We start from the raw sequence: 25536 nt of genomic DNA, 5'->3' as shown, positions 1-25536 counted from the left end.
ATGATACATCCCCCTTTGTTGTTCTTCCTCAGGATTGCTTTGGCTATTCGGGATCTTTTGTGGTTGTATACTAATTTTAGTATTATTTGTTCTAGTTCTGTGACTATGCCATTGGAATTTTGATAAGGATTACACTGAACCTATAGATTGCTTTGGGTAGTATTGACATTTTAAAAGTATTAATTCTTCCAATTCATGAGCATAGACTATCTTTCCATTGTGTCCTCTCAGTTTCTTTTATCAGTGTCTAATAGTTTTTAGTGTGCAGATCTTTCACTGCTTGTTCAGTTTATTTCTATACTTTGTATTGTTTTTTATATAATTATAAATAGGGTTGTTTTCTTAAGTTCTCTTTCTGATAGTTTATTATTAGAATATAGCCACAGATTTTTGTGTATTGATTTTGTGTCCTGTGACTACTGGATTAATTTATTCTTTTTTTTTGGTGAAATCTGTAGGTTTTTACATGGTATCTTATTTGCCAATAGTGACAGTTTTCTTTCTTTTCTATTTGGATGCCTTTTATTTCTTCTTCTTGCCTAATTGCTGTGGCAAAGACTTCCACTATTATCTATAATAATAAAAGCGTAATGTGCTAATTAGACCAGACGTCCTTCCAGACAAAGCTGTAGGGGATGGGGGCCGAGGTAGAGGCAACAGAGGCCCGCGGCGGGGGCCAGGGCCAAGGCCCTTGCACGAATTTCGTGCATTGGGTCTCTAGTATTGTATAAAAGTGTTGAGAGTTCTCTCCCTCCAGTGAGCACACCCATGCCACTCCCTTTCACCTCTTCCCCCACAGGCACATATCCCCTAACTTCTAAGGGGCCCCAAGTCTTGCAGCCCGAGGAGCAGTGGGCAGGGGCTAACCCCCTGAACCTGTCTCAAAGGCTGTCTAATCTTTGACTTCTCAGTGAGCGAAAGTAGCCCAGCCGAGGCTCTCCTATTCCTCATGCCCTTCCTTGTTTCACTCTTCTAAGTATATTTTTGCTGTGATCAGTACATTTTTGCTTGCTTTTCTGAAAACTAACTAAATAAATAAAAGTGGTAAGAGTGGGCATTCTTGTCTTTCCTGATCTTTTAGGAAAATCTGATTGCTTTACATGTCCCTCTATGCCCAATTTCTTGAGAGTTTTATCATTAACTAGAGGCCCAGTGTACGGATTCGTGCACTGGTGGGGTCCCTCGGCCTGACTGTGGGGATTGGGCAAAATCCGGCTCTCTGACATCCCCCTAGGGCTCCGGGATTGCGAGAGGGCAGTTCTCGGGTGACACACCCCAGAATTGGACTCCCTCCTCTCTGATTCCAGGTGCGTCACCCAAGAACCGCAGCTGCCAAGTCACCACAGCTTGGCAGCTCCTGTGTTTAGCGTCTGCCCCCTGGTGGTCAGTGCGCATCATAGTAAACTGTTGGATGGTCATTTAGGCTTTTACTAGTATATATATAGATGGATGTAAATTTTACCAAATGCATTTTCTGCATTTATTGAAATGATCATATAATTTTTGTCCTTCATTGGGTTAATGTACTATATCACATTGATTGATGTACAGAACCATCCTTTCATACCTGGAATAAATTCCACTTTATCATGGACTATGATCATTCTAATGTATTATTGAATCTGTTTTGCTAATATTTTGTTGAGAATTTACATCTATGTTCATCCAGGGATATTGGCCTGTTACTGTCTTTATTTATGGTATCCTGTCTGGTTTTGGTATCAAGGTAATGCTGGCCTTGCAAATGTGTTTGAAATTGTTCCTTCCTCTTCCGTTTTTTGTGGGTTTTTTTGGGAAGAGTTTGGGAAGGATAGGTATTAATTTTCTAAAATATATTTTTATTGATTTCAGAGAGGGGGAGAGAGAGAGATAGAAACATCAATGATGAGAAAGAATCATTGATTGGCTGCCTCCAGCATGCCCCCTACTGGGGATCAAGCCCACAACCTGGGCATGTGCCCTTGACCAGAATCGAACCCAGGACCCTTCAGTCCGCAGGCTGACGCTCTATCCCAGTGATGGCGAACCTATGACACGTGTGTCAGAGGTGACACGCAAACTCATTTTTTTGGTTGATTTTTCTTTGTTAAATGGCATTTAAATATATAAAATAAATATAAAAAACATAAGTCTTTGTTTTACTATGGTTGCAAATATCAAAAAATTTCTATATGTGACACGGCACCAGAGTTAAGTTAGGGCTTTTCAAAATGCTGACACTCCAAACTCAAAAGGTTCGCCATCACTGCTCTATCCCCTAAGCCAAACCAGCTAGGGCAATTTTTCTTTTTAATGTTTGGAAGAATTCATCAGTGAAGCCTTCTGGTGCTGGATTTTTATATGTTGGGAGGTTTTTGATTGCTGATTCAGTCTCCTTACTAGTAATTGGTCTAATTAGGTTTTCTATTTCTAAGATGAAAGTTTTTAAATTACTACTTTATACAATTATGTCATGATAACATCAAAATATATTTAGGATTCATAGAATTTCACTAGTTAGTAAAAGTTTTTAAAAATAGACAGGTGGCAAAGGGTAAAGAAGGATCTATACAGTGATACAAAATTGGGTTTGTGTTGATTATTATTGAAGGTGTTATGATGGGAACATGGAGTTCATTGTACAATTATCTACTTTTGTGTATATTCAGAATATTTTTAAAAAATATATATAAAGAATACAAATAAAAACAACAATAGAAATTCACAAGGTAATTTAGTTTGGCTTTTGTGCCACTTTATGGGTTATTGTTTCTCTAAAGATAAATGTTTAACTCTTGGGAGCTGGGCTTATTAAAGTCTTGGGTTTTCCCTTCCTTAAGCCAGGTCATGGTTGATTTGTGTCAAACAGGAAACCAGAGTAGAATTGCTCTAATCCCTGCATTCAGGGATAAGATATTGTCATCATGGATATAATCACATGAAGCCCTGAAAAAAAAGCCTTTAAGAGTCTTATCCAAATTTCTTATACCACATCTTGAAGATGGGACATTCCAGTTCCTAAAGCAAAATGTGTCATGAAGCATGTAATGAAAGTATTTATTCTCACATGATTTGAAAGGACATGTCCTAGATCAGTGGTCGGCAAACCGCGGCTCGCGAGCCACATGCGGCTCTTTGGCCCCTTGAGTGTGGCTCTTCCACAAAATACCACGTGCGGGTGCACACATACAGTGTGATTGAAACTTCATGGCCCATGTGCAGAAGTCGTTTTTCGGCCTGGCCGAACCTATTTTGAAGAAGTGGTGTTAGAAGAAGTGGGGGTACGTTCGTTGAGGTCGACCCCTCAGATTGAGGACGTTTTTAACAAAGGCCAGCTTACGAGTACCCTAATTACGTTAATAACAATGTACCTACCTATATAGTTTAAGTTTAAAAAATTTGGCTCTCAAAAGAAATTTCAATCGTTGTACTGTTCATATTTGGCTCTGTGGACTAATGAGTTTGCCGACCACTGTCGTAGACCATCAGGTATTTGCCTTTATGTCATAATAATATCACGTTGGAAAAGTTCCAGGGTGTTAATGTCCAATTTTGACTTGTAGAAATTAAAAATTTTTTTCTATTTAGAAAAAATAGAACATATAACAAATGATTATTTTCCAAATAATTTGAACTCTTAATTTTACAGCAAAACATGTTGATTCAAAATTGAGAGCGGGTAATAAAGAAGCAACAGATGAAGAGCTGGAGAGGATCCTTGACAAAATCATGATAATATTCAGGTTTATTCATGGTGAGAAATACTCTTGTTCTTATTAACATTGGGTATATAGAAAATGCTACATAATATAAACATATATATACACACGTATTTGGGCCCTATCTTTTCTTAAGAAAAATTGGCTAAAACATTTCCACTTTCATATTTGATTAAATAAAAAGTATTTTCTTTGTGGAAATTTAACACAAGGATTCAGTGAAATTAGAGCTGGCTTGCATCAGAATGAACATTTCTTAGGGTTTTTCAGCAGTTAAAGTGAACATTTGCATATCAATTGTCTAATGTTATTTTCATTTGGTTATAAATAGGTAAAGATGTCTTTGAAGCATTTTATAAAAAAGATTTGGCAAAAAGACTCCTTGTGGGAAAAAGTGCCTCAGTCGATGCTGAAAAATCTATGTTGTCAAAACTAAAGCATGGTAAGCATGTGGAATCTGGGGTTCTGTCCGACCTCTGGGCTGGGAATTTATTGCTCTAACAACATGTTGCTCCTGGTGTTTTTCACCCACCCTTCACTTGTGTCCCAGAATGTGGTGCTGCTTTCACCAGCAAACTGGAAGGCATGTTCAAGGACATGGAGCTCTCCAAGGACATCATGATTCATTTCAAGCAGGCAAGTTGTGTTTTTTTCAAGTAAAACAGCTTTTTTAAAAGTATCCCACTTTAAATTATGTGAAATGGTTATGTAAAGTATGTAAATACTTATATAAATTAGGTAAAATTCTCATCCTTAAAAAAATTATTCTGTTAATGTCTCACGTATTCAAATAACCTAATTCAAAATGAAAAAAAAAATAATCCCTAAATATGTATAATGAAAATTAGATTTAAATGAGTTTAATGATATCTTATATTGGTGACATAACCAAAAAAGAAAAAATACTATGAAGGCAAAAATACCATTTGCCTTTTTATAGGTTTTTATGATATTCTAAAATTATTTTGTCTTCATTTTCTTTGCTTTTAGTATATGCAGAATCAGAGTGACCCAGGCTCTATAGATCTAACAGTAAATATACTTACTATGGGATACTGGCCAACATATACACCTATGGAAGTACATTTAACTCCAGAAGTAAGTGTTTTAAAGACTACTCATCCTTTGTTTTAAATATATTAGTACTTCCAAAACATTATTGAGAGACCAGTCGGGAGCCAAAAACCAGGATTACAGGCTTTATTAGGGGATAAGACCTGCCAGGCTGTCTCGCAATGGGAGAACAGCAACCCGTGCAGAGGTGAGCAAACCTTTTGAGGGGAGGAATGGGAAGGAATGGGGGCTTAGTGTACTCAGCATGTGCTGATTGGTGGCTTAATGTATGGTCCATATAGGAACAAGGGCTTAGGATATTTGGCAGGTGTTGATTGGTTGTTCAATGTATAGTCCATATAAGGTACATGGTTAGTCACTCAGGTATTTCCTGGCTGCAGGTTACGTCATACTCTGCCCACCAGTAGGGGGAAGGGCGGATCTGTCAATTATAGATGTCTTTCTTTGTTTCATCCATACTGTGCACAGACATGTTACTTTTCAAAAGTTATTTAGTGTGAGGTTTTTTAAAATCATACACTCAAGCAAAAATCGAAATGATTGTTTTTGTCCCTGTCCACAGCTCCTTCAGCTCACCCATGTCCATTGGCTAACCATCAAGAAGGCATCAATGCAGGCACTTGTTTTTTTTTTAATATATTTATTTCAGAGAGGAAGGGAGAAGGGGAGAGAGAAGTCTTGTGAATGGTACTACTGAGGGCTTATTATATGTCAGCCACAACTTTGGGTACTCTGAGGATATGTAGATATGAGGGAGAATTCAGGGCTCAGGAATTCAAAATCCAGTGGCAGGAACACCATCAACTACAGTACCACGTGTTACGGAAAAGGGCTGGTTCCAGTGTGGAATCTGGGAATTAAAGATGAGCAGGGATGAAGGCCTTCCAGCTGAAGGTGCTTCCAGAAAGGGCGAAAGGAAGTACAGACTCACGGCAGCTGGCAGTCTGGGTCAGAAATCGTCCCTCTTGAAGCTGCTTTTCCCATTTCCAAGACATTGTCTTTTCTTGATTTTGTTTGTTTGTTTCTGCACCCACTGGTCATTTGCCTTTTTGTTTTCTTCTTTTTTTATTTCTCCACCCATATCCTAAATGTTAACATTGTCCAGAATCGTCATTCAGCTCCCTTCTCATTCCACACCTTTTCATTGAACTCAGCCCTCACCAGCTCTCAGCCTTCAGCATATGTGTTCTTGAATGTACATAGATGACATCCAAGATTTCTCTCATTACCCTTCTCCCTCCCTGAGTCTCTTTATCCTGTGGGAAATGGGGATAGCACCTTAATCAGTTTTTCTATGAGAGGTGAAGCCTCTCTATGGCAAAGCTTGCCCACATGGATGTCATGCTCCCTCTATTCTAAGTTAGTTGTAGGCCCCAACCCACCCACTTCTCTCATCCTCTCAGGCCTCCATGTATAGCCCTCTAAATGGAACCTCCTTCTCCAGAAAACCTCCACACCCTTAGCCACCCCCAGCACATGAAGCTTGTTAAGACTTATCTCCCCAGTCACCTTCACCAGAAAGCACTCCCTCAAGTCCTCACCCCACTTCAACCCAGACTCCACCCTGGGCGTGCCTCTCTCATAGCACTGCAAGTTTATTCACTTCTTATTTTATTTTGAAATGTTTCAGACTTATAGGAAATTAGTAAGAATAGTTCAAAGAATTTCCAGTACCCTTCCCTCATTTTTTTTAGCATTGCTCTTTATGCTTCATCATTCTGTTCCTCTCCATATATGTGCCATTTTTCTCCTGGTCCATTTGATAGTAGATTCATTTTATCCTTAATACTTTATTGATGTATTTTTATTTTTTTGTGAGAAGAGAGAGATCAATTTATAGTTCCACTTATTTATGCATTCTTATTGGTTGATTCTTGTATGTGCCCTGACCGGGCTCGAACCTGTGGCCTTGGCATATGGGGACAGCACTCAACCCAGCGGTCGCCGACCTCACGGACCACCAGTGGTTGGCGATCACTGCTCTAACCAACTGAGCTACTTGGACAGGGCCTTTACCCTCATTACTTTAGTGGGATTTTCCCAAAAACATAACCAGAGAATGTTGTCAAATCCGGCTGGTTAACATTGAAGTAATTAATACTTTAATCAATACACAGCCAAGTTCTGTTTTTGTCAGTTGTCCCAACTATATCTTTTAGCATTTTTTTTCTTGGTGTCAGATCCAGTCCAGTACCCCATATTTCATTTAGTTGTGTCCTTCCATCTGTAACAGCTACACAGCCTTTCTTTTTCTTTCATGACACTATATGTGTTTGCTTGTTTTATTTTTGTTTGTTTTTTTACAGTTGTCCTCGGGATAAGATTTATTACAGCAAAAGTGACATGTTTTTAAAATGCAAGCCAGTTTTCTTAGATTATCTCTGTTTGTTTGTCTGATTATATTCAGTTCACGCATATTTAACCAGAATCCCACATGGGAGGTGTCATTTCCTCTCAGAATCATGTCCAGAGGCACACACTATTCTTTTGCTCCCATATAATCATTTGGTTAAGGTGTTACCTGGTTTCTCCACTCTACTGCTGGTATTTTTCCTTTTGTGATTATTAAGTAATTTGTGGGGAGATATTTTAAGACTATGTAAACCTCTTATTTCCCCCATCAGACTCTCACCTGCTTGATTCCTGACTGAATCCATTTTTACCTTGATGAGCAGCGATTTTTTTTTTCTGTCCTTAAGAGTATGAATTCATGGAATCTTACTTATTTGATGCCAAAATTGTCCCATATTTGGCTGGTAGGAGCACTTTTCAGCTGCCTCCTTGTCCTTTCAAAACACCCCTGCATATTTGAGTACTTTTTTATTTTCTGGCAAAAGGTGTTTGAGACTTACCATACTGTATTTTTTAAATTGTGGTAAAATATACCTACAACTTATCATTTTTTTAAATATATTTTATTGATTTCAGAGAGGAAGGGAGAGGGAGAGAGAAATAGAAACATCAATGATGAGAGAGAATTGTTGACTGGCTGCCTCCTGCATGCCCCAACTGGGGATCCAGCCCACAACTCGGGCATGTGCCCTGACAGGGAATCGAACAGTAACCTCCTGGTTCATAGGTCGACACTTAACCACTGAGCCATGCCAGCCAGGCAACTTGTCATTTTAAAGTGTACAGTTCAGTGGCATTAAATTGTACGTCCATCGCCTCTGTCTAGTTCAGAACTTTTTCATCATCCCAAATAGAAACCCTGGACCCATTAATCAGTCACTCCCATTCCACCCCTACCATACACACACTGCCCTACACCCTGGGTAACCACTAATCCATTCTCTGTCTATGGATTGGCCTATACTGGACATTTCATATAAATGAAATTATGTAATATGTGGTCTTTTATGTCTGACTTCTTTAACTGTTTTTTCAAGTCTAACCTATGTTGTAGTATGTGTCACTGCTTCATTCCTTTTTAAGGCTGAATAATTTTCCATTGTTTGGATATACCACACTTTGTTTATCCATTCATCCATTAATGGACACTTGGGTTGTTTCCACTTTCGGCTATTGTGAATAATGCTGCTGTGTGTAATTTTTTTTTAAATAGATGTTGTCAGTTCTTTAGATATATCCCTAGAAGTAGGAATTTCTGGGTCATGCGATAATTCTGTTTACCAGTTTTCCACAGTAGCTGCACCATTTTACATTACCATCAGCAACAAAGAAAGGTTCCAGTTTCTTGACATCTTCAGTATTTGTTATTTTCAGTTCTTTGATTATAGCCATTTTAGTGAGTGTGAGTGGTATCCCGTTTTGATTTGATTATCTTTTCCCTAAGAACTAATGTTGAGCATCTTTTCATATACTTATTGGCCATTTGTAGATCTTCTTTGAAGAAGTCTATTTAAACCCTTTACCCATGTTTAAATTGCGTTTTCTGTCTTAGTTGTTGAACTGTAAGAGTTCTTTATATATTCTGTATATTAGACCCTTATCAGGTATGTGATTTGCAAATATCTTCTCCCGTTCTGTGAGGTGTCTTGTTACTTTCTTAATAATGTCCTTGCACAAAAGTTTTTAATTTTTATAAAGTCCAGTTAATCTGTTATTTCTATTGTTGCTTGTACTTTTGGTATCATATCTAAAAAAAACTATTGCTAAATCCAAGGTGATGAAATTTTACCTCTGTGTTTTCTTCTAAGAGTTTTATGGTTTTCACGCTTACATTTAGGTTTTTGATCCATTTTGAGCCTGCAATGGTAAACTAGCACATAATAAGCACCCAATGTTAGTTGCTATATTATGATTATGATTATGATTATTATATTAGGAATTAATGTCAAGGAAATAATTTTTAGGAAAGGTATGCATTGAGTTTTATCACATTATTGACTTAATATTTAGGTGTTATATGGTTTAGTAGATATGTTTTCTAAAAAGAGTCCTTATACTTAAATACTTAAAAATGAATATACGCTAACATACTTAGAAATGAAATGATACCATGCCTGGGATTTGATGTCGAAGTTGGGTAATGAAAAAGTATGACTGTATAGTTGAGTTTGAAGCGTGAAGAGGAGTTTGCCAAATAGATAGGAGGCTGATAGGCATTTTTAACAGAGGCACTCACTGAAAGGGCACATCAGGCCCGGAACAGCAGGAATTATTCACTCAGCATCTGCAAGTATTTTATACAAAGTGTAGAGCAATGAAAATCCCAGACCTGGTTTTGCCCTCTTCAGCTCTCTGTCCAGAGGAGCTGTTCACAAGTTGCAGTAACTACTATCAGAGCTAAGAGTGGTTGGAGAAGGCTTCTCTGAGGAAGCAGTTCTGAAAAATGAGTCGGTATTGTTAGGAAAGTCGCTTCCCAGATCTGGTAGAGGAGATGTGTGAGAGCCTAAGGGAGGATGAGACACTGCTCGGTGAAATGGAAAATGGGACTACAGAGCGTCAAGGGTGGGAGGCATAGGAGAGGCCAGTGAGGTCAGAAGTTTCAGAGGAAAGGGGCCTTAGCAAGCCGTGGAAGAATTTTACTCTTAGGAAGAATGTGGAAGTGGTGCAAAATTGGGGGGAGGAAGGAGGCCATGGAGATGCCAGCATGTGTGGAGTGGGTGGAAAGACAAACCAAAGAAGACTCAGAAAGTGTGGACATAGAGACATAGAGACAGGAATTCATGTCCAAGCGATGAGTGTCCTAGACACCAGGAGGAAGCAGGAGGCTGCTTCATGGGAAGCTGCTGAGAGGGATCATCTCACAAGATGAAGCCTGAGGAGAGCCATTAGTTTTGGCAGCACAGATCATTGGTGATCCTGAACGCAGAGTAAAGCAGATGTGAAAGGAACTAAAGAAAATAATGAGCAAAAGGAAGTTAGAGAAACCGATGTACTGCACTTAAACATTCTAGAAAAACTATCAGAGGAATAAGACAGTCTTTCCATAAACAGGAACAGGTTCAGAAGTGGGAAAGGAGGAGAGGGGGGAGCTCGGGGGCTTAAAATGAGATATCAGCAATAAAAAAACTGGCTGAAAGTTTGCAAGGTGTAAGAAATCTTCCATGAAAATAATGGCTAGCTTATGTTACGCTTCCTATGCATACACTGTCCTGAGTGTTTTATATTAACCCTCACAGCAGCTCGATGCCCAGGTCTTGCCATTATCACAGATCATGGTTCAGAGATGAGGCATCCCAAGGCCCTAGAGCAGTTGGGAGTCAGTGAGAGCTTGAGCTAAGACCTGGTAAGGTATACCTGGGCCTTAGACACCGTTGCTGAGGATGGCCGCTGTGGTCTTCATTACATGTGCTATCAGCCACGGAAGCTTGGGTGTGGGGTGTGGAGACTACAAAATACAACCTGTTTGTACATAAAACAGTAGTTCAAGTGTTATCCCATTGTGTGAGGGAAAACCCCGATGTCCTAGGTGGTGAACATTTTTCACAGGTAACAGAATCCAGAAAAATAACTGTCAAAACAGAACTGATATTTTTATTTAGCTGTGAAAAATTGTAAATTGAATGATTAATAGTGTTTAGCATAGTTAAATTGTTTTCCTTTGCTTGACAGATGATTAAACTTCAGGAAGTATTTAAGACATTTTATCTCGGAAAGCACAGTGGTCGAAAACTTCAATGGCAAACTACATTGGGACATGCTGTTTTAAAAGCAGAGTTTAAGGAAGTAAGTTCTTTGTTAAATATACTTTTTATTTTTCTAAGTATGTTAACAATTTTTAAAATTGTGATTGAATTTTGGTAGCAAAGAAAGGAAAATATTCAGTATAACTCAACATCGGCTTTTGTAGGTCATAAAATTGGAACAGTTGAAGGATTAATATCCCAATCAATAATAAGTCAACAGGAATAGAAAAACATTTACCTAATTGAAAAATGAGCAAAGGATGTGGAGAGGCAACTCATAAAAGCAAGACTAAAAAATCAATATCCATGAAAATGTGTTCCACTTCTCTGCCAATCAAAAGGTTGCAAATTAAAACACAATAAAGTGCCACTTTTGATTATGAAATTGATAAAGGCTAAATTTAAAGAAACAGCAACTCTTGCCCATTGCTGGAGGGAGGGATAACGTGAGCTTTATGAAGGGTGGTTTGACAATGTGTATCTCAAAACTTCTCAAAACATGCTTTGTTGCATTAGCTTCAGTTCTGGGAATTCATCTTAATAAGACCTTTTCTCAGGTTAATGAATAAAAATGTCTGTTGCAGTGCTATTTTTTTAATGGTTTTTTAAAATATATTTTTATTGATTTCAGAGAGATAGAAATATCATTGATGAGAGAAAAATCATTGATTGGCTGCCTCCTGTATGCTCCACTCTAGGGATTGAGCCCACAACCCAGGCATGTGCCCTGAACGGGAATTGAACCATGCCCTCCTGGTTCATAGGTCGATGCTCAACCACTAAGCCACGCCAATAAGGCTGCAGTGCTGTTTTTAAAAATGATCATTTAAAATGGGAAATGTGCCCTAACCGGTTTGGCTCAGTGGATAGAGCGTTGGCCTGCAGACTGAAAGATCCCAGGTTCGATTCCGGTCAAGGGCATGTACCTTGGTTGCGGGCACATCCCCAGTAGGAGGTGTGCAGGAGGCAGCTGATCGATGTTTCTAACTCTCTATCCCTCTCCCTTTCTCTCTGTAAAAAAATCAATAAAATACATTTTTTTAAAAAATAAAAATAATGGGAAATGCATACAGTGTATTGATAAATGAAAAAAGCATGTCACAAAACAGTCCCTTCATATTCGAATTTTACTTTAATTTTATAAATAAACTTATGTACACTAAGCAAAAACAAACAAGATTTCTATTTTGCTGGCTATTATAATACATTATCTATACACTATTATAAATTATAAAGTTGACGCTTGAACAGCTATGGTTTGAACTGTGTGGGTCCACTTATATTATGCAGGTTTTATTTTTTAAAAAGTAGCCCTAACCAGTTTGGCTCAACGGATAGAGCGTCGGCCTGCAGACTGAAGGGTCCCAGGTTCGATTCCAGTCAAGGGCATGTACCTTGGTTGCAGGCACATCCCCAGTGGGGAGTGTGCAGGAGGCAGCTGATCGATGTTTCTCCCTCATCGATGTTTCTAACTCTTTATCCCTCTCCCTTCCTCTCTGCAAAAAATCAATAAAATATATTTTTAAAATAAATTTTTAAAAAAAGTATAAGTGGCAGATGATCTATCTATAGATGCAATGCAATTCCTATCAAGATACCAGTGGAGTATTTCACAGAACTAGAACAAACATTCCAAAATATTTATATGGAACCACAAAAGACCCAGAATAGCTACAGAAATCTTGACAAAGAACAAAGTTGGAGGAATCATGCTACCTGGTAAACTATACTATAAGGCCATGGTAATCAAAACCATGTTACTGGCATAAAAATAGACATATAGATCAATGAAACAGAATATAGAGCCCAAAAATAAACCCATGCCTTTATGGTTAATGTTTGACAAAGGAGGCAAGAACATACAAAGGAATAAAGACAGCCTGTTCAACAAATGGTGTTGGGAAAATTGGATACCTGCAAAAAAGTTAAACTAAATCACCTTCGGACACCATATACAAGAATAAACTTAAAAAGGGATTAAAGATTTAAATGTAAGACTCGAAATTATAAAAATCCTAGAAGAACACATATGCAGTAAAATCGGTCACAATTCTCTTAGCAATATTTTATATAGATAGATAGGTAGATAGGTAGATAGATATATCTTTGGGCAAGGGAAACCAAAGAAAAAATAACAAATGAGACTACATCAAACAGTGTTTTTGCACAGCAAAGGAAACTATCAACAAACTGAAAAGACAACCCACTGAATGGGTGAACGTATTCACCAATACATCTGATAAGGGGTTAATATACAAAATTTATAAAGATTTTATAAAACTCAACACCAAAACAATAAAATTAAAAAATGGGCAAAGGACCTAAAATAGACATTTCTCAGAAGGGGACATACATATGAAAAGATGCAAATTAAAACCACAATGAGATATCACCTCACACCTGTCAGAATGGCTTTCTTCAGTAACTCAACAAATAGTGTTGGTGAGGATGTGGAGAAAAAGGAACCCTTGTGCACTGTTGGTGGAAATGCAGATTGGTGCAGCCCCTATGAAAAAAATTAAAAATGGAACTACCTTATGGCCCAGCAATTCCACTTACAGGAATAAAATCCAAAGAAACCCAAAACACTAATTCCAAAGAATGTATGCCCCCCTATGTTTATTGCAGCATTATTTATAACTAGAGGCCTGGTGCATGAAATTTGAGCATGGTTAGGGTCCCTAGGCCTGGCTGGCTATCAGGGCCAATTGGGGCCTTCCAGCTGCAGGCCAGGGCATCCCTTCTTTGGCTGCTGGCTGCTGGCTGGGGTCTTCCTTTGTTTCATGCCACCCCCTGATGGTCAACGTACGTCATAACAAGTGGTTGAGCAGCCTTAGCATCTCATTAGCATATTACGCTTTGATTGGTTGAACAGGCGACCGGACGCTTAGCATATTAGGCTTTTATTATATAGGACTAGAGGCCCGGTGCACAAAAATTTGTGCACTCAGGCGGGGGGTGGGGGGGTCCCTCAGCCCGGCCTGTGCCCTCTCTCAGTCTGGGACCCCTTGGGAGATAACGACCTGCTGGCTTAGGCCTGCTCCCAGGTCGCAGAGGGCAGGCCCAATCCCTAGGTGCAGCCCCTGGTTGGGCTCAGAGCAGGGCCAATTGGGGAGTTGGGGCGCCACCCCCTGTCATGCACAGAGCAGGGCGGATTGGGAGGTTGCGATGCCACCCTCAGTCACGCTCAGGGTAGGGCCGATTGGGGGGTTGGGGCACCGCCCCCTGTCACACTCAAGGCAGAGTCGATGGGGAGGTTGTGGCGGCACCCCCTGTCACGCACAGAGCAGGGCCAATCGGGGTTGGGGAGCTCCCCCCCGTCACGCGCAGAGCAGGGCGATAGGGAGGTTGTGGCCCTACCCCCTGTCACACACATAGCCGCAGGGCGATCAGGGGGTTTGGGTGCTGCCCCCTGTCACGCTCATCCCGGTGCCGGGAGGCCTCGTGGCTCCACTGATCCCAGTGCTGGGATGCATATTACCCTTTTACTATATAGAATAGAGGCCTGGTTCATGGGTGGGGGCCGGCTGGTTTGCCCTGAAGGGTGTCCTGGATCAGGGTGGGGGTCCCCACTGGGGTGCCTGGCCAGCCTGGATGAGGGCATGATCTCTGTTTGCAGCTGGTCACACACCCTTCAGGGTGGGGGTCCCCACTGGGGTGCCTGGCCAGTCTGGGTGAGGGGCTGAGGGCTGTTTTCAGGCTGGTGGGTGACTGAAGCTCCCAACTGCTCCTTTTTTTCTTTTTTTCTTTTTTATTCTGAGCCAGCTTTAGCTCTGAGGCTCCAGCTCTTAGGCCTCTGCTCCTGAAAGCAGGTATCTGGTTTATTTCGGTTCTCGAAACTCTGTATCAACTCCAGCTCTGAGATCCCAGCTCGCTGAAAGCTGGTTTCTGGAGTTTTGTTTAGCGTCTGTATTTGTTACAGTGTTTGAAACTGCAGGCTCAGAGGCCTGCAGCAGCAGGCAGGGGAACGTTGGTTTCCTCGGTCACTGAAGCAAGCAAGCCTCATGTTAGTTTCAAGCTGCCTGGCTGCCGGCTGCCATCTTGGCTGACAGTTAATTTGCATATTGCCCTGATTAGCCAATGGGAATGGTAGCAGTCGTACGCCAATTACCATGTTTCTCTTTTATTAGTGTAGATTATGCATTCATGTTGCATTGTGTTTTGTTGTGCAGGGTTATACACACAAAACCACACCTACTAGTCTTTAAGGTATTATAAAAGTTAAGCTATGATCCCCTCACTGCCAGCTTAGAACTGAACCTCTGCAGAATGATCTCCTCACTGCGATTCTTCCCTTCCATGGCTAGGCTTGAGGATGAAGCACTCACAGTATGCTCTGTTGTCCACACAGAACTAATTATGTGTGGAAAGCCTCTATAGTGGGGACTTTTTAAATAGAGGTGGGGCCCAGCCAGCGTAGCTCAGTAATTTAGCATCGTCCTATGAAACGAGGAGGTCATGGTTCGATTCCCAGTCAGGGCACATGCCCAGCTTTGGGCTCCATCTCCAGTGTGGGGCATGCAGGAGGCAACCAATGAATGATGCTCTCTCATCATTGATGTTTCTCTCTCCCTCTCCCTTCCTCTCTTAAATCAATAAAAATATATTTTTTAAAAAATAGAGGTGTGAAATTATGTGAGGTCCAAAACTGGATTATATTAGTCATGTACATCACAAGCACATATAAAGGGAAACTGGCCAACAGTTTATGATCTTTTATGTGCTTATTTCATTACTCATTCTTTAACAATGTTAGCTGGATCTTTTGCTAGCTTCCCTGTCCATACAGGTTTTGTCACTGGGCCTTCTCATGCTCTGTCCACTCATTCCAGTGGCATTCCTAACCATTAAGAGGACCTCGGCAAGCTAAAATGGGACCCAAGGGTGATGCTGTTAGATTTGTGTCAGCAACATCTGACTTCAAATAATGATAATCACCTTATTCAACAAAATTTACTAAAGAACTTTTTTACTACTTTTTTTTAAAAATTAAATCTTTATTGTTCAGATTATTACATTTGTTCCTCTTTTTTTCCCCCCATAACTCCCCTCCACCCAGTTCCCACCCCACCCTTCTCCCTCACTCCCCACCCACTGTCCTCATCTATAGGTGCACGATTTTTGTCCAGTCTCTTCCGGCATCCCCCACACCCCTTTCCCCCCCAAGAATAGTCAGTCCACTCCCTTTCTATGCCCCTGATTCTATTATAATCACCAGTTCATTCTGTTCATCAGATTATTCACTTGATTTTCAGATTCACTTGTTGATAGATGTGTATTTGTTGTTCAAAATTTGTATCTTTACCTTTTTCTTCTTCTTCCTCTTCTTAAAGGATACCTTTCAGCATTTCATATAATACTGGTTTGGTGGTGATGAACTCCTTTAGCTTTTTCTTATCTGTGAAGCTCTTTATCTGACCTTCAATTCTGAATAATAGCTTTGCTGGATAAAGTAATCTTGGTTGTAGGTTCTTGGCATTCATCACTTTGAATATTTCTTGCCACTCCCTTCTGGCCTGCAAAGTTTCTGTTGAGAAATCAGCTGACAGTCGTATGGGTACTCCCTTGTAGGTAACTGACTTTCTTTCTCTTGCTGCTTTTAGGATACTCTCTTTGTCTTTTGCTCTTGGCATTTTAATTATGATGTGTCTTGGTGTGGTCCTCTTTGGATTCCGTTTGGGGTTCTCTGCGCTTCCTGGACTTGTAAGTCTATTTCTTTCACCAGGTAGGGGAAGCTTTCTGTCATTATTTCTTCAAATAGGTTTTGAATATCTTGCTTCTCTCTTCTTCTGGCACCCCTATAATTCGGATGTTGGTGTGCTTGAAGCTATCGCAGAGGCTCCTTACACTATCTTCGTATTTTTGGATTCTTTTTTCATTTTGCTTTTCTGGTTGGGTGTTTTTTGCTTCTTCGTATTTCAAATCGTTGACTTGATTCTTGCAATCCTCTAGTCTGCTGTTGGGAGTCTGTATAATATTCTTTATTTCAGTCAGTGTATGCTTAATTTCTAGTTGGTTCTTTATCACAACATTGAGGGTCTCATTAGATTTTTTGTAGATCTCATTACGTTTATCGGCAGTTTCTAGAAAATTATTGAAAGACCTTAAAAGTGTGGTTTTGAACTCTATATCCAGTAGTTTTCTTTCCTCCATTTCTGTCATTTGTGTCCTTTTTCTTTGTCTCCGCAATTTTTATGCTTCCCTGTGTTGATACAGTGGTTTTCTGTGCTAAGTGTCCTCTAGGGTCCAGTGGTTCAGCCTTCCCAATTACCTGAGGAGGACACTCTTGGTGCACCCCCTTGTGGTCTTTGTGCACAGTCTTGTTGTAGTTAAGCCTTGATTGTTGTAGGTATCACTAGGAGGAATTGGCCTCCAGGCCAATTGACTGTGAGAATAAGCTGTGTCTGCAGTGGGAGAACTTCTGTGCTGGAGACACCCCTCTGGGGCAAGACTTGCTTCAGTGGGGCTTTGGTGCTCACTGAGTCTGCCCCCTGAGTGTGTCCTTTATGTTTCCACGGAGCTGCAAACTGGATGGTCCCACTCTGACCTCTGGGTACACTGGCTCCTGGATCTCTAGGGAGGTGCTAATCTAGCCTTTGCCTGAGGCTATCCAGCAAAAGCCTCCCTGCAGGGCTTGGGCGAGGCAGGTCACACGGGATCAACAAGGCGGGGCTAACAGTTATGGGTGCTCTCAGTCTTGCCCTCAGAGGCTTTGCTTCTCAATGTCCCCGATCGCTGCAAGCCCCTCGGAGAGAAAGCTGCCCTCGAGTTCCGACTGCTGCCAGACAGTCCCGCTTCTCCCGTATGAGTCTGGGTCCCTAGAGACTCACCCGGAACTGGAGCTCAGAGCCTGAGACTCCCTCCCGATTGAAAACAACAACCGCGCCCTCAGCTGACAACCGTGCCCTCAGCCGCCAGCCTGCTCTGCACGCACCTCCGCACTTTAGTATTTTACTTCCACACTGTGCCTCCTCTGAGTCTTGGTATGCTTTTCTCTTTTCTTCTAGTTGTAGAATTTCCACTCAGCCAGCCTTCCTGTGGTTCTGGATGATGTCCGTTCTGTCTTTTAGTTGTATTTTTGAAGTGGTTGTGCGAGGCAGCAATCTCCGGTGTTTACCTATGCCGCCATCTTCGTTTCTCCTTTTTTACTACTTTAAAAAATATTTCAAGAGAAGAATTTTTAAGTGCAATACCAAGTCATTTTATGCTTGTACTAGAGGCCCGGTGCACAAAAATTTGTGCACTCGGGGGGGGGGGGGGTCCCTCAGCCCAGCCTGTGCCCTTTCGCAGTCTGGGACCCCTCGGGAGATAACGACCTGCTGGCTTAGGCCTGCTCCCGGGTGGCAGAGAGCAGGCCCAATCCCTAGGTGCAGCCCCTGGTCGGGCTCAGAGCAGGGCCGATTGGGGAGTTGGGGCGCCGCCCCCCGTCATGCACAGAGCAGGGCGGATTGGGAGGTGGCGATGCCACCCCCAGTCACGCTCAGGGTAGGGCCGATTGGGGGGTTGGGGCGCTGCCCCGTCACTCACAGAGCAGGGCCCATCAGGGGGGTTGGGGCTCTGTACCCCATCACACACAGAGCAGTGCCCATCAGGGGTTAGGGCACCGCCCTCTATCACCCACAGAGCAGGGCTGATCAGGGGGTTGGGGCACCTTCCCCTGTCACGAACAGAGCAGGGCAGATAGGGAGGTTGTGGCCCCACCCCCTGTCACACACAGAGCCACAGGGCAATCAGGGGGTTTGGGCGCTGCCCCCTGTCATGCTGATCCCGTGCCGGGAGGCCTCATGGCTCTGCTGATCCCAGTGCCGGGAGGCATATTACCCTTTTACTATATAGAATAGAGGCCTGGTGCATGGGTGGGGCCGGCTGGTTTGCCCTGAAGGGTGTCCTGGATCAGGGTGGGGGTCCCCACTGGGGTGCCTGGCCAGTCTGGGTGAGGGGCTGAGGGCTGTTTTCAGGCTCGGGGTGACTGAAGCTCCCAACTGCTCCTTTTTTTCTTTTTTCTTTTTTTATTCTGGGCCAGCTTTAGCTTGAGGCTTGGCTCCAGCTCTTAGGCCTCCCCTGCTGAAAGTAGGTAATCGAAACAATGTATAACTCCAGCTCTGACTCCAGCTCTGAGATCCCAGCTCGCAGAAAGCATCTATATTTGTTACACTGTTTCTTAAACTGCAGGCTCAGAGGCCTGCAGCCGCAAGCGGGGAACACAAGTGGGGAACGTTGGTCTCCTCCTTCACTGAAGCAAGCAAGCCTCATGTTAGTTTCAAGCTGCCTGGCTGCCGGCCGCCATCTTGGCTGACAGTTAATTTGCATATCTTGCTGATTAGCCAATGAAAAGGGTAGCGGTCGTACGCCAATTACCATGTTTCTCTTTTATTAATGTAGATAATTAGTAACATAATTTCTTCTTATTTGGTGGCTGATTAGTAATTTCTTATACCCTCTCCCCCAAAGTTTGAGAGCAAAAGAAAGCTTCTTAAAAGTTTTCAAGATTGTGCAAACATAGCTTCATGCATGATATGTTTGTTTTCTTTAAGGGAAAGAAAGAGTTCCAGGTATCCCTCTTCCAGACTCTGGTGCTTCTCATGTTCAATGAAGGGGACGGATTCAGCTTTGAAGACATAAAAATGGCCACTGGGATAGGTATGAAAACACTTTTATGAATGTGTGGTTTTTGAGTGCCCTCGTTTTTAAACACTCGTTTAAGAGAAGATGTAGACTGTGTCTCTGCTTGTCGCACTTGAGAGAGTGGTTTCTTTCATTTTTATTGTGTTATAATTCATTTTAATGCTAATCTGTGCCTGCATTTTTCTCCCCATCCAGAGGACAGTGAATTGCGGAGAACATTACAGTCACTGGCCTGTGGCAAAGCACGAGTTCTGATTAAAAGTCCCAAAGGAAAGGAGGTAGAAGATGGAGACAAATTCATTTTTAACGGAGATTTCAAACACAAGTTATTTCGAATAAAGATCAATCAAATTCAGATGAAGGAAACCGTATGTATAAACTTTCTCTTTTTACTTATAGGGAGGGTGTTCACCAAGGAATCACTAGTTTTTATAATTTCTTGACTGTAAGAGTTCTGAAGCATATTTCTAAAGTATCTAATTTGAATACAGTGTTTATAAGAGTATTCATTTTAATGTAGCTTTTGTTAACTTTATATTCACAAGAATGAAAATCAAAAAGAAATGCATTTAATTATTCACAAAAGTGGTGTGATAAATCAGAGCTTCCTATATCAAATTCTGTTAGTGGAGAGAGCATGTCATTTCCAAAACCCAGTGACTTGTCTTTTTATTTTTGCACAGCACATTTCAGCCATTCTCTCAGCCTCGGCCTCAGCCAGGGTCCTGGGGTGGAAGTGGTAAGAGTTGTGGGTGTCAAGGACCCACTGACATTGTATCTGTGATCTGTGTACAGGTGGAGCATCTGTAGCTTTGATCAGATTCTCAAGGTTCGTGTCCAGAGCAGGTTCTGGCCCACTGCCCTCAGGCCCTTCCTAATGCAGAAGTCCTTGCGCCCCTGGGCTGTTATCAAACATACAGGCCAGGTGGGCAGGCCCACCCCTGGCACCCCACTTATATAAAAGGGTGTCCAGCTGGCCCCCTTGTACATGTTAATGACTTGAAGAGAGGCCTTTTGAATAAGTGAGGTCAATTCAGACAACCCAAGGGCAGTTTTCATTGCTCTAAAGTGGTATCACAAATACTTCCTCCACCTCCAGCAGAAGACAGTGATTGCTTTACTTATATAGAGGTGTTCAAAGTAGCCTTCAGAAAATATGTTCAGACTACACAAAAGAAATAAAAACAAAAACAATAAATATATAAAAGATATTCACTCTCACCAATAATTTTTATGAAATTCAAATTAAAGTAACATTCCATTTTTAATCTGTCACTTTGGGAAATGTTTAAAAGTGTCATATCCAGGGCTGGTAATATGGGAAAACAGATATTCTTTTTTAAGGGTTTTTTGTTTGTTTTTGTTTTTAAATATATTTTATTGATTTTTTACAGAGAGGAGGGGAGAGGGATAGAGAGTTAGAAACATCGATGAGAGAGAAACATCAATCAGCTGCCTCCTGCACACTCCCCACTGGGGATGTGCCCGCAACCAAGGTACATGCCCTTGACCGGAATCGAACCCGGGACCCTTCAGTCTGCAGGCCAATGCTCTATCCACTGAGCCAAACCAGTTAGGGCTGTTTGTTTGTTTTTAAGATGTTTGACATACACAGACCTGCCTATCCCCCAACCTTCTTTGATCTGCGGGCTCCTATTAGGTTTTTATATTTATCTATACACACACACACACACACACACACACATATATATATTTTTAATTTCAGAGAGGAAGGGAGAGGAAGAAAGAGAGAGAAGCATCAATGAGAAGAATCATTGATCGGCTACCTCCTGCATGCCCCCTATAGGGGATCAAGCCCACAACCCGGGCGTGTGCCCTGACCTGGAATCAAACCACGGCCTCCCTGTTCACAGGTCAATGCTCAACCACTAAGCCACTGTGTTTGGGTTTTTTTGTGGGTTTTTTTAACCATCAAGTTGTTATCAGCATTTGCTGTTTGCTTCTGGTAACAGCTCTTAATCTGTTCAAGTTCTTTTATTTTTTCTAATTACTCCTTATATATTCAAGTTTGTTTTAAATCAAGAATAGATTTTCAGTTTTGTCATGCCTTATCAAGGTGATTATAATCTAACCTTGAAATTATTGTGATAATTTCTGTCACATTAGTAGATTCCCAATGCTGAGAAAAGTTTACATTTCTGGAATAACTTCTGATGGCTAGTATGCTTTGTTTTGTTTTCATTACTGTGCTCCTGGATTTAATCCAGGACTATATAGGGTTTTTACAGCTTTTCTGTAACTCTTTAAATTATTTTTCAATGTTTGGTACTGATGTTGCATTTCTTGGAAGCTAGGTTTTATTAGAACACAATGCATAGCAGAACAAGATTCATTTAAAGTTTGGCCTTTCTTGGCATCAAAAGTTTCTAGTCAACGTCAACAGTATGACATAATAAATACTAAAATATATCTTTACACTTCACTATTTGTGCAGGTTGAAGAACAGGTCAGCACCACTGAGCGAGTGTTTCAGGACAGACAGTATCAGATTGATGCTGCCATCGTCAGAATAATGAAGATGAGAAAGACTCTGGGTCATAATCTCCTAGTGTCTGAATTGTATAACCAGCTGAAATTTCCAGTAAAGGTAAATGCATATTGGCTTAATTAAAACTGTAGCATTGTGCCAAACCATAGGCGAATAATGTTCGATTCTCATTACCTTCAGAATCATATCATTTGTTCTATATTATAAGTGATAATTTGCTTCAAAAATCTACCTTTATATATATACTAAGTCTAGAAAACCTGGCAAATGATGAGAGTAGGAACTTTATCTCAAATGTTGTTCATCACCATTATGGGAGTGATATACTTAAAATTCCCACTCTAGAAGGGAGAAGGCACTACATGGAAATGGACATTCATTATCAGTAGTTGTAACAATTCAGGTTATATCACAGGATTTTAAGGAGATCATGCTAACTAATAAGCATTTTGCAAACTACAAAGCATTCTTTACCTCAGTAATATATCTTCGTTGCTATTGAGTAAAAAGTCTACCCTAAAACCTTTCAGTCCAAGCATATTTCCAGAACTGAGACCTGTCCTGGCTGTATATGGAGTACAGGATAGGATAAGTGAGGGAAGCATTATGAAGAGCTTTAAAGCATATATAAATCCACCTAGAAAGTATGGGACTCTCATGACACCTGGCCTTTCAGTGACTAAGCCTGCCACATGTGCTTTTGAGGTGCAAGTACCCTGAGTTTGTGTTGTCCAGTTTGATAAAAGACCAGCTGACCCTCCCTTCTCACCAAGGGAGTCGAGGTGGACCAATGAGTCTCGACACTGAAATGGCAGGTGAGAATGCCATCCTGCCTCAGCAAATATTGGGTTTCTGTACTCTGCAGAGGCAATGTGTGCTCCACAGTGCTCTGCACAGTCATGGAACACTGCCTCATACACCATTCCTCCCTACCATGAGCCAGGGAGAGTGTTGATTTTCCCCTCTGCAGATGAGAGGCCCAGCAATTAAAAGACTAAATAGCAAGTAAGGTGTGCATACAGCCATAGCGCCTAGTTCTATTTTGATAGGTAATTGGGTTTCAGCCACATATTGTAAAATGTATGATGTATCACTGAATAGAAAGTTACGATGTTTGGAAGAAAGAACATACAGGTAAAAAAAACTTGCTCATAATTGTCAGCATAATCGTGCTTCCTAACAGCAGAAGCCAGAGGGCGCTCTTCCTGGGCTGACATGTCATGGTGTGGACATACATCAGTTCAGTCATCTACTTTTAGCAAAGGAACACTCAGAATTTGTGATTGTACTGTATAAATATAGCATATGTAGTAAATATTAGTTCTTAGGGAGAAATATCCTTAACAGATGAAGGTGCCTTGAGTCATTATCATATTTCCCTTTCAAACAAACAGAAATGTATTGCCTAATAGGATCTGCTGCCGGAAGCCGGTCCATCCTTGCTGCTTGAGACCTCTAGATGCCGGGGTCCAACCCCAGCAGGTCCAGGGGTTCCCCAAAGGTGTGGACGGAGTCGGCGAAGAAGGAAGGACACGGAGACAGTGTTCAGTTGATCAGCAGCCTAGCCAGGATCTCCAGCCAGGATCTCCAGCCAAGTTCTGGTCTGGATCTCCAGCGAAGTTCTGCTGTTTATTGTCTTGTTACATCCGTATTTATACCAGTTGATTTTAATCCTGTCAATTTCTATTACAAAGGTTAGGGCGTTTCTTATCTCCATTCCAGGGAGTAAAGATTATGTAGCTTAAGCATGACTGTTTGTAGTGATTAACTACCCGCCTGGCACTTAGTTAAGGAGTTTCATCCCCTCCCTGACTTCAGGGAAAAATTCCTACCTGGGGAAACAACCTTTCTAGGAGAGGCATCCCCTCCCTGACTTCAGGGAAAAATTCCTACCTGGGGAAACAACCTTTCTTGGAGAGGTGACCTTGGTTAAAACACACAGCGCTAAGGGGAGCAAACATATTAAGAACAGTATGCTATATACGCCAGGTCCCTTGAAACATATGCTGTGCAGATGTTTCTTTCCTACAGCGACTGTGTCAAGCAGCAAGGATGGACCGGCTTCCGGCAAATTCCCCCTTTTTTATTTTTTAAATGATAGTGCATGCAAATCAGTGGCCACCTCTCAGATTGGGCCATTTAAGTCTCGGAAGAAGAGTGGCAAGCAATGATAGTGAGCATAGCTATAAACATAGTGGATGGAGCGCAGAAGGAGCCCCATTCCTGTAGAAGGTTGCCAGCCTCTTCAGTCAAGGGATTTCAGCTGTCCTCAAGTTGTTGGTTTGGTTGTCTTTGTTGGTCTGGCTAGCGGGCGGCGTCACTGGCGACAGGCTTCCCGAAGCGTCAGCAAGTTGAAGGGCTGCATCAAAGGGTCCATCAGGGCCGTTGTTGATGGTGGTGTCGATGTCCGAGGAGGAGTAAGCTGTGCCCTCTGGATCCAGCTGATATGGAAAATGGAGGGTAGTAGAAAAAGAAGAGAAAGCAAAAGAACTACAAGGCATGGAAGTGTTTAGAAAAAAGAGGGAGAAGAAAGGGAAGAATGCAGCATCCTGACACAGCCCTTTCCTTCAGCTGCCCCTTTCCCTGTGGTCCAAGGTAGAAATGGGAAACAAGTCCTGTTGCAGTGAGAGGGCAGCTGCTGTCAGCCAGTCTCTGTCTTTACCTGGGTCCCGATCTGAGCTGGGCATGGGAAGCAGGAAGCAGCCATGGGGACAGGAGACCTTCCTCATAAGGGCCGAGTGTTCAAGCCCCTGCACCATTGGGGAGGGGGGTCTGTGCCCCACCTTTGTTGCACCCCAAGTTTTCTCCTACTGGCCCCCGACTGTGCCTGTCTTAGGTTGCCCCACCCTGTGGAGTCTTACCCGTCGTTGACTACCAGCCATCTCTGGGCCAAGTAGGGTGATGTGAGGTTCAGTTTTGTCTCCTTGATAGCCTATGTCCCTCTGGCCTCCATGCCCAGCAACTGCCTTGGGATCCCCTTGCCTGCTGGCGGGGCTCTGGCATTGATCATAGGGAACTCAGGTTTCTTCTCTAGAGAGGGCCCAGCTTACGCCATTGGGCCAGAGACAGATCCATGGTACCAGCCACCATGCGGCTTCAACCTCAGCATGAACAGAGAGCTCAGGCAACAGCTATGGGCAATTGGATTGTAAGAAGAGGGTCCCTCTTGACACAAGGGTAAGAGGGGCCAATACAGGACAAAGGAGAGTCCTGGAACAGGGCTTTCTCAGCCCAGGATGTCAGGCTCTTGGCCCAAGACAACTCCATGTATGGGGCATATACCAAACACCCCTAGTCACGGCATAAAAGGGAGATGCCCTTCCTGGAACAGTAGGGTAGGGAGATTCTAGAAAAGGCTGTGTTCAGGAAAGAAGGAGAAAGGCCAAAGACCCAGCAAACAAGTAGTTAGATTTTAAAAAAAGGAAAAAGGAAAGGAGATGTGGGGCAAAGCTGGGACATGTGGAAAGACAAAACGGAGGCACATGTGATCCTCCCAATGGACAGATTGTTCCAGCTCAGGGCTGCACATCTGCTG

The 25536-nt window shown here is 42.0% G+C and overlaps 1 protein-coding gene across 7 annotated transcripts in view; it reads left to right on the top strand.

Annotated features, from left to right (window-relative positions):
- The window catches only part of CUL4A (cullin 4A), a 72778-nt gene that overhangs the window by 42317 nt on the left and 4925 nt on the right, over window positions 1-25536 (top strand). For 4 of the 7 annotated variants that reach the window (XM_036299558.1, XM_036299554.1, XM_036299557.1 and 1 more), the window contains 8 exons: window positions 3629-3733; window positions 4030-4140; window positions 4249-4334; window positions 4689-4796; window positions 10794-10907; window positions 19402-19507; window positions 19688-19860; window positions 21948-22100. In XM_036299558.1, coding sequence (XP_036155451.1) covers window positions 3629-3733; window positions 4030-4140; window positions 4249-4334; window positions 4689-4796; window positions 10794-10907; window positions 19402-19507; window positions 19688-19860; window positions 21948-22100 — 956 coding nt within the window. Of the gene's footprint in view, window positions 1-3628; window positions 3734-4029; window positions 4141-4248; window positions 4335-4688; window positions 4797-10793; window positions 10908-19401; window positions 19508-19687; window positions 19861-20175; window positions 20322-21947; window positions 22101-25536 lie in introns of those variants that run through there. The other 3 variants (XR_004966074.1, XM_036299555.1, XM_036299556.1) reach the window with 3 other exon arrangements.

The sequence above is a fragment of the Myotis myotis genome, unplaced genomic scaffold, assembly GCF_014108235.1.
Source record: "Myotis myotis isolate mMyoMyo1 unplaced genomic scaffold, mMyoMyo1.p scaffold_m19_p_3, whole genome shotgun sequence".
Classification (NCBI taxonomy): domain Eukaryota; kingdom Metazoa; phylum Chordata; class Mammalia; order Chiroptera; family Vespertilionidae; genus Myotis; species Myotis myotis.
This window is presented reverse-complemented; position numbering and strand designations above follow the sequence as displayed.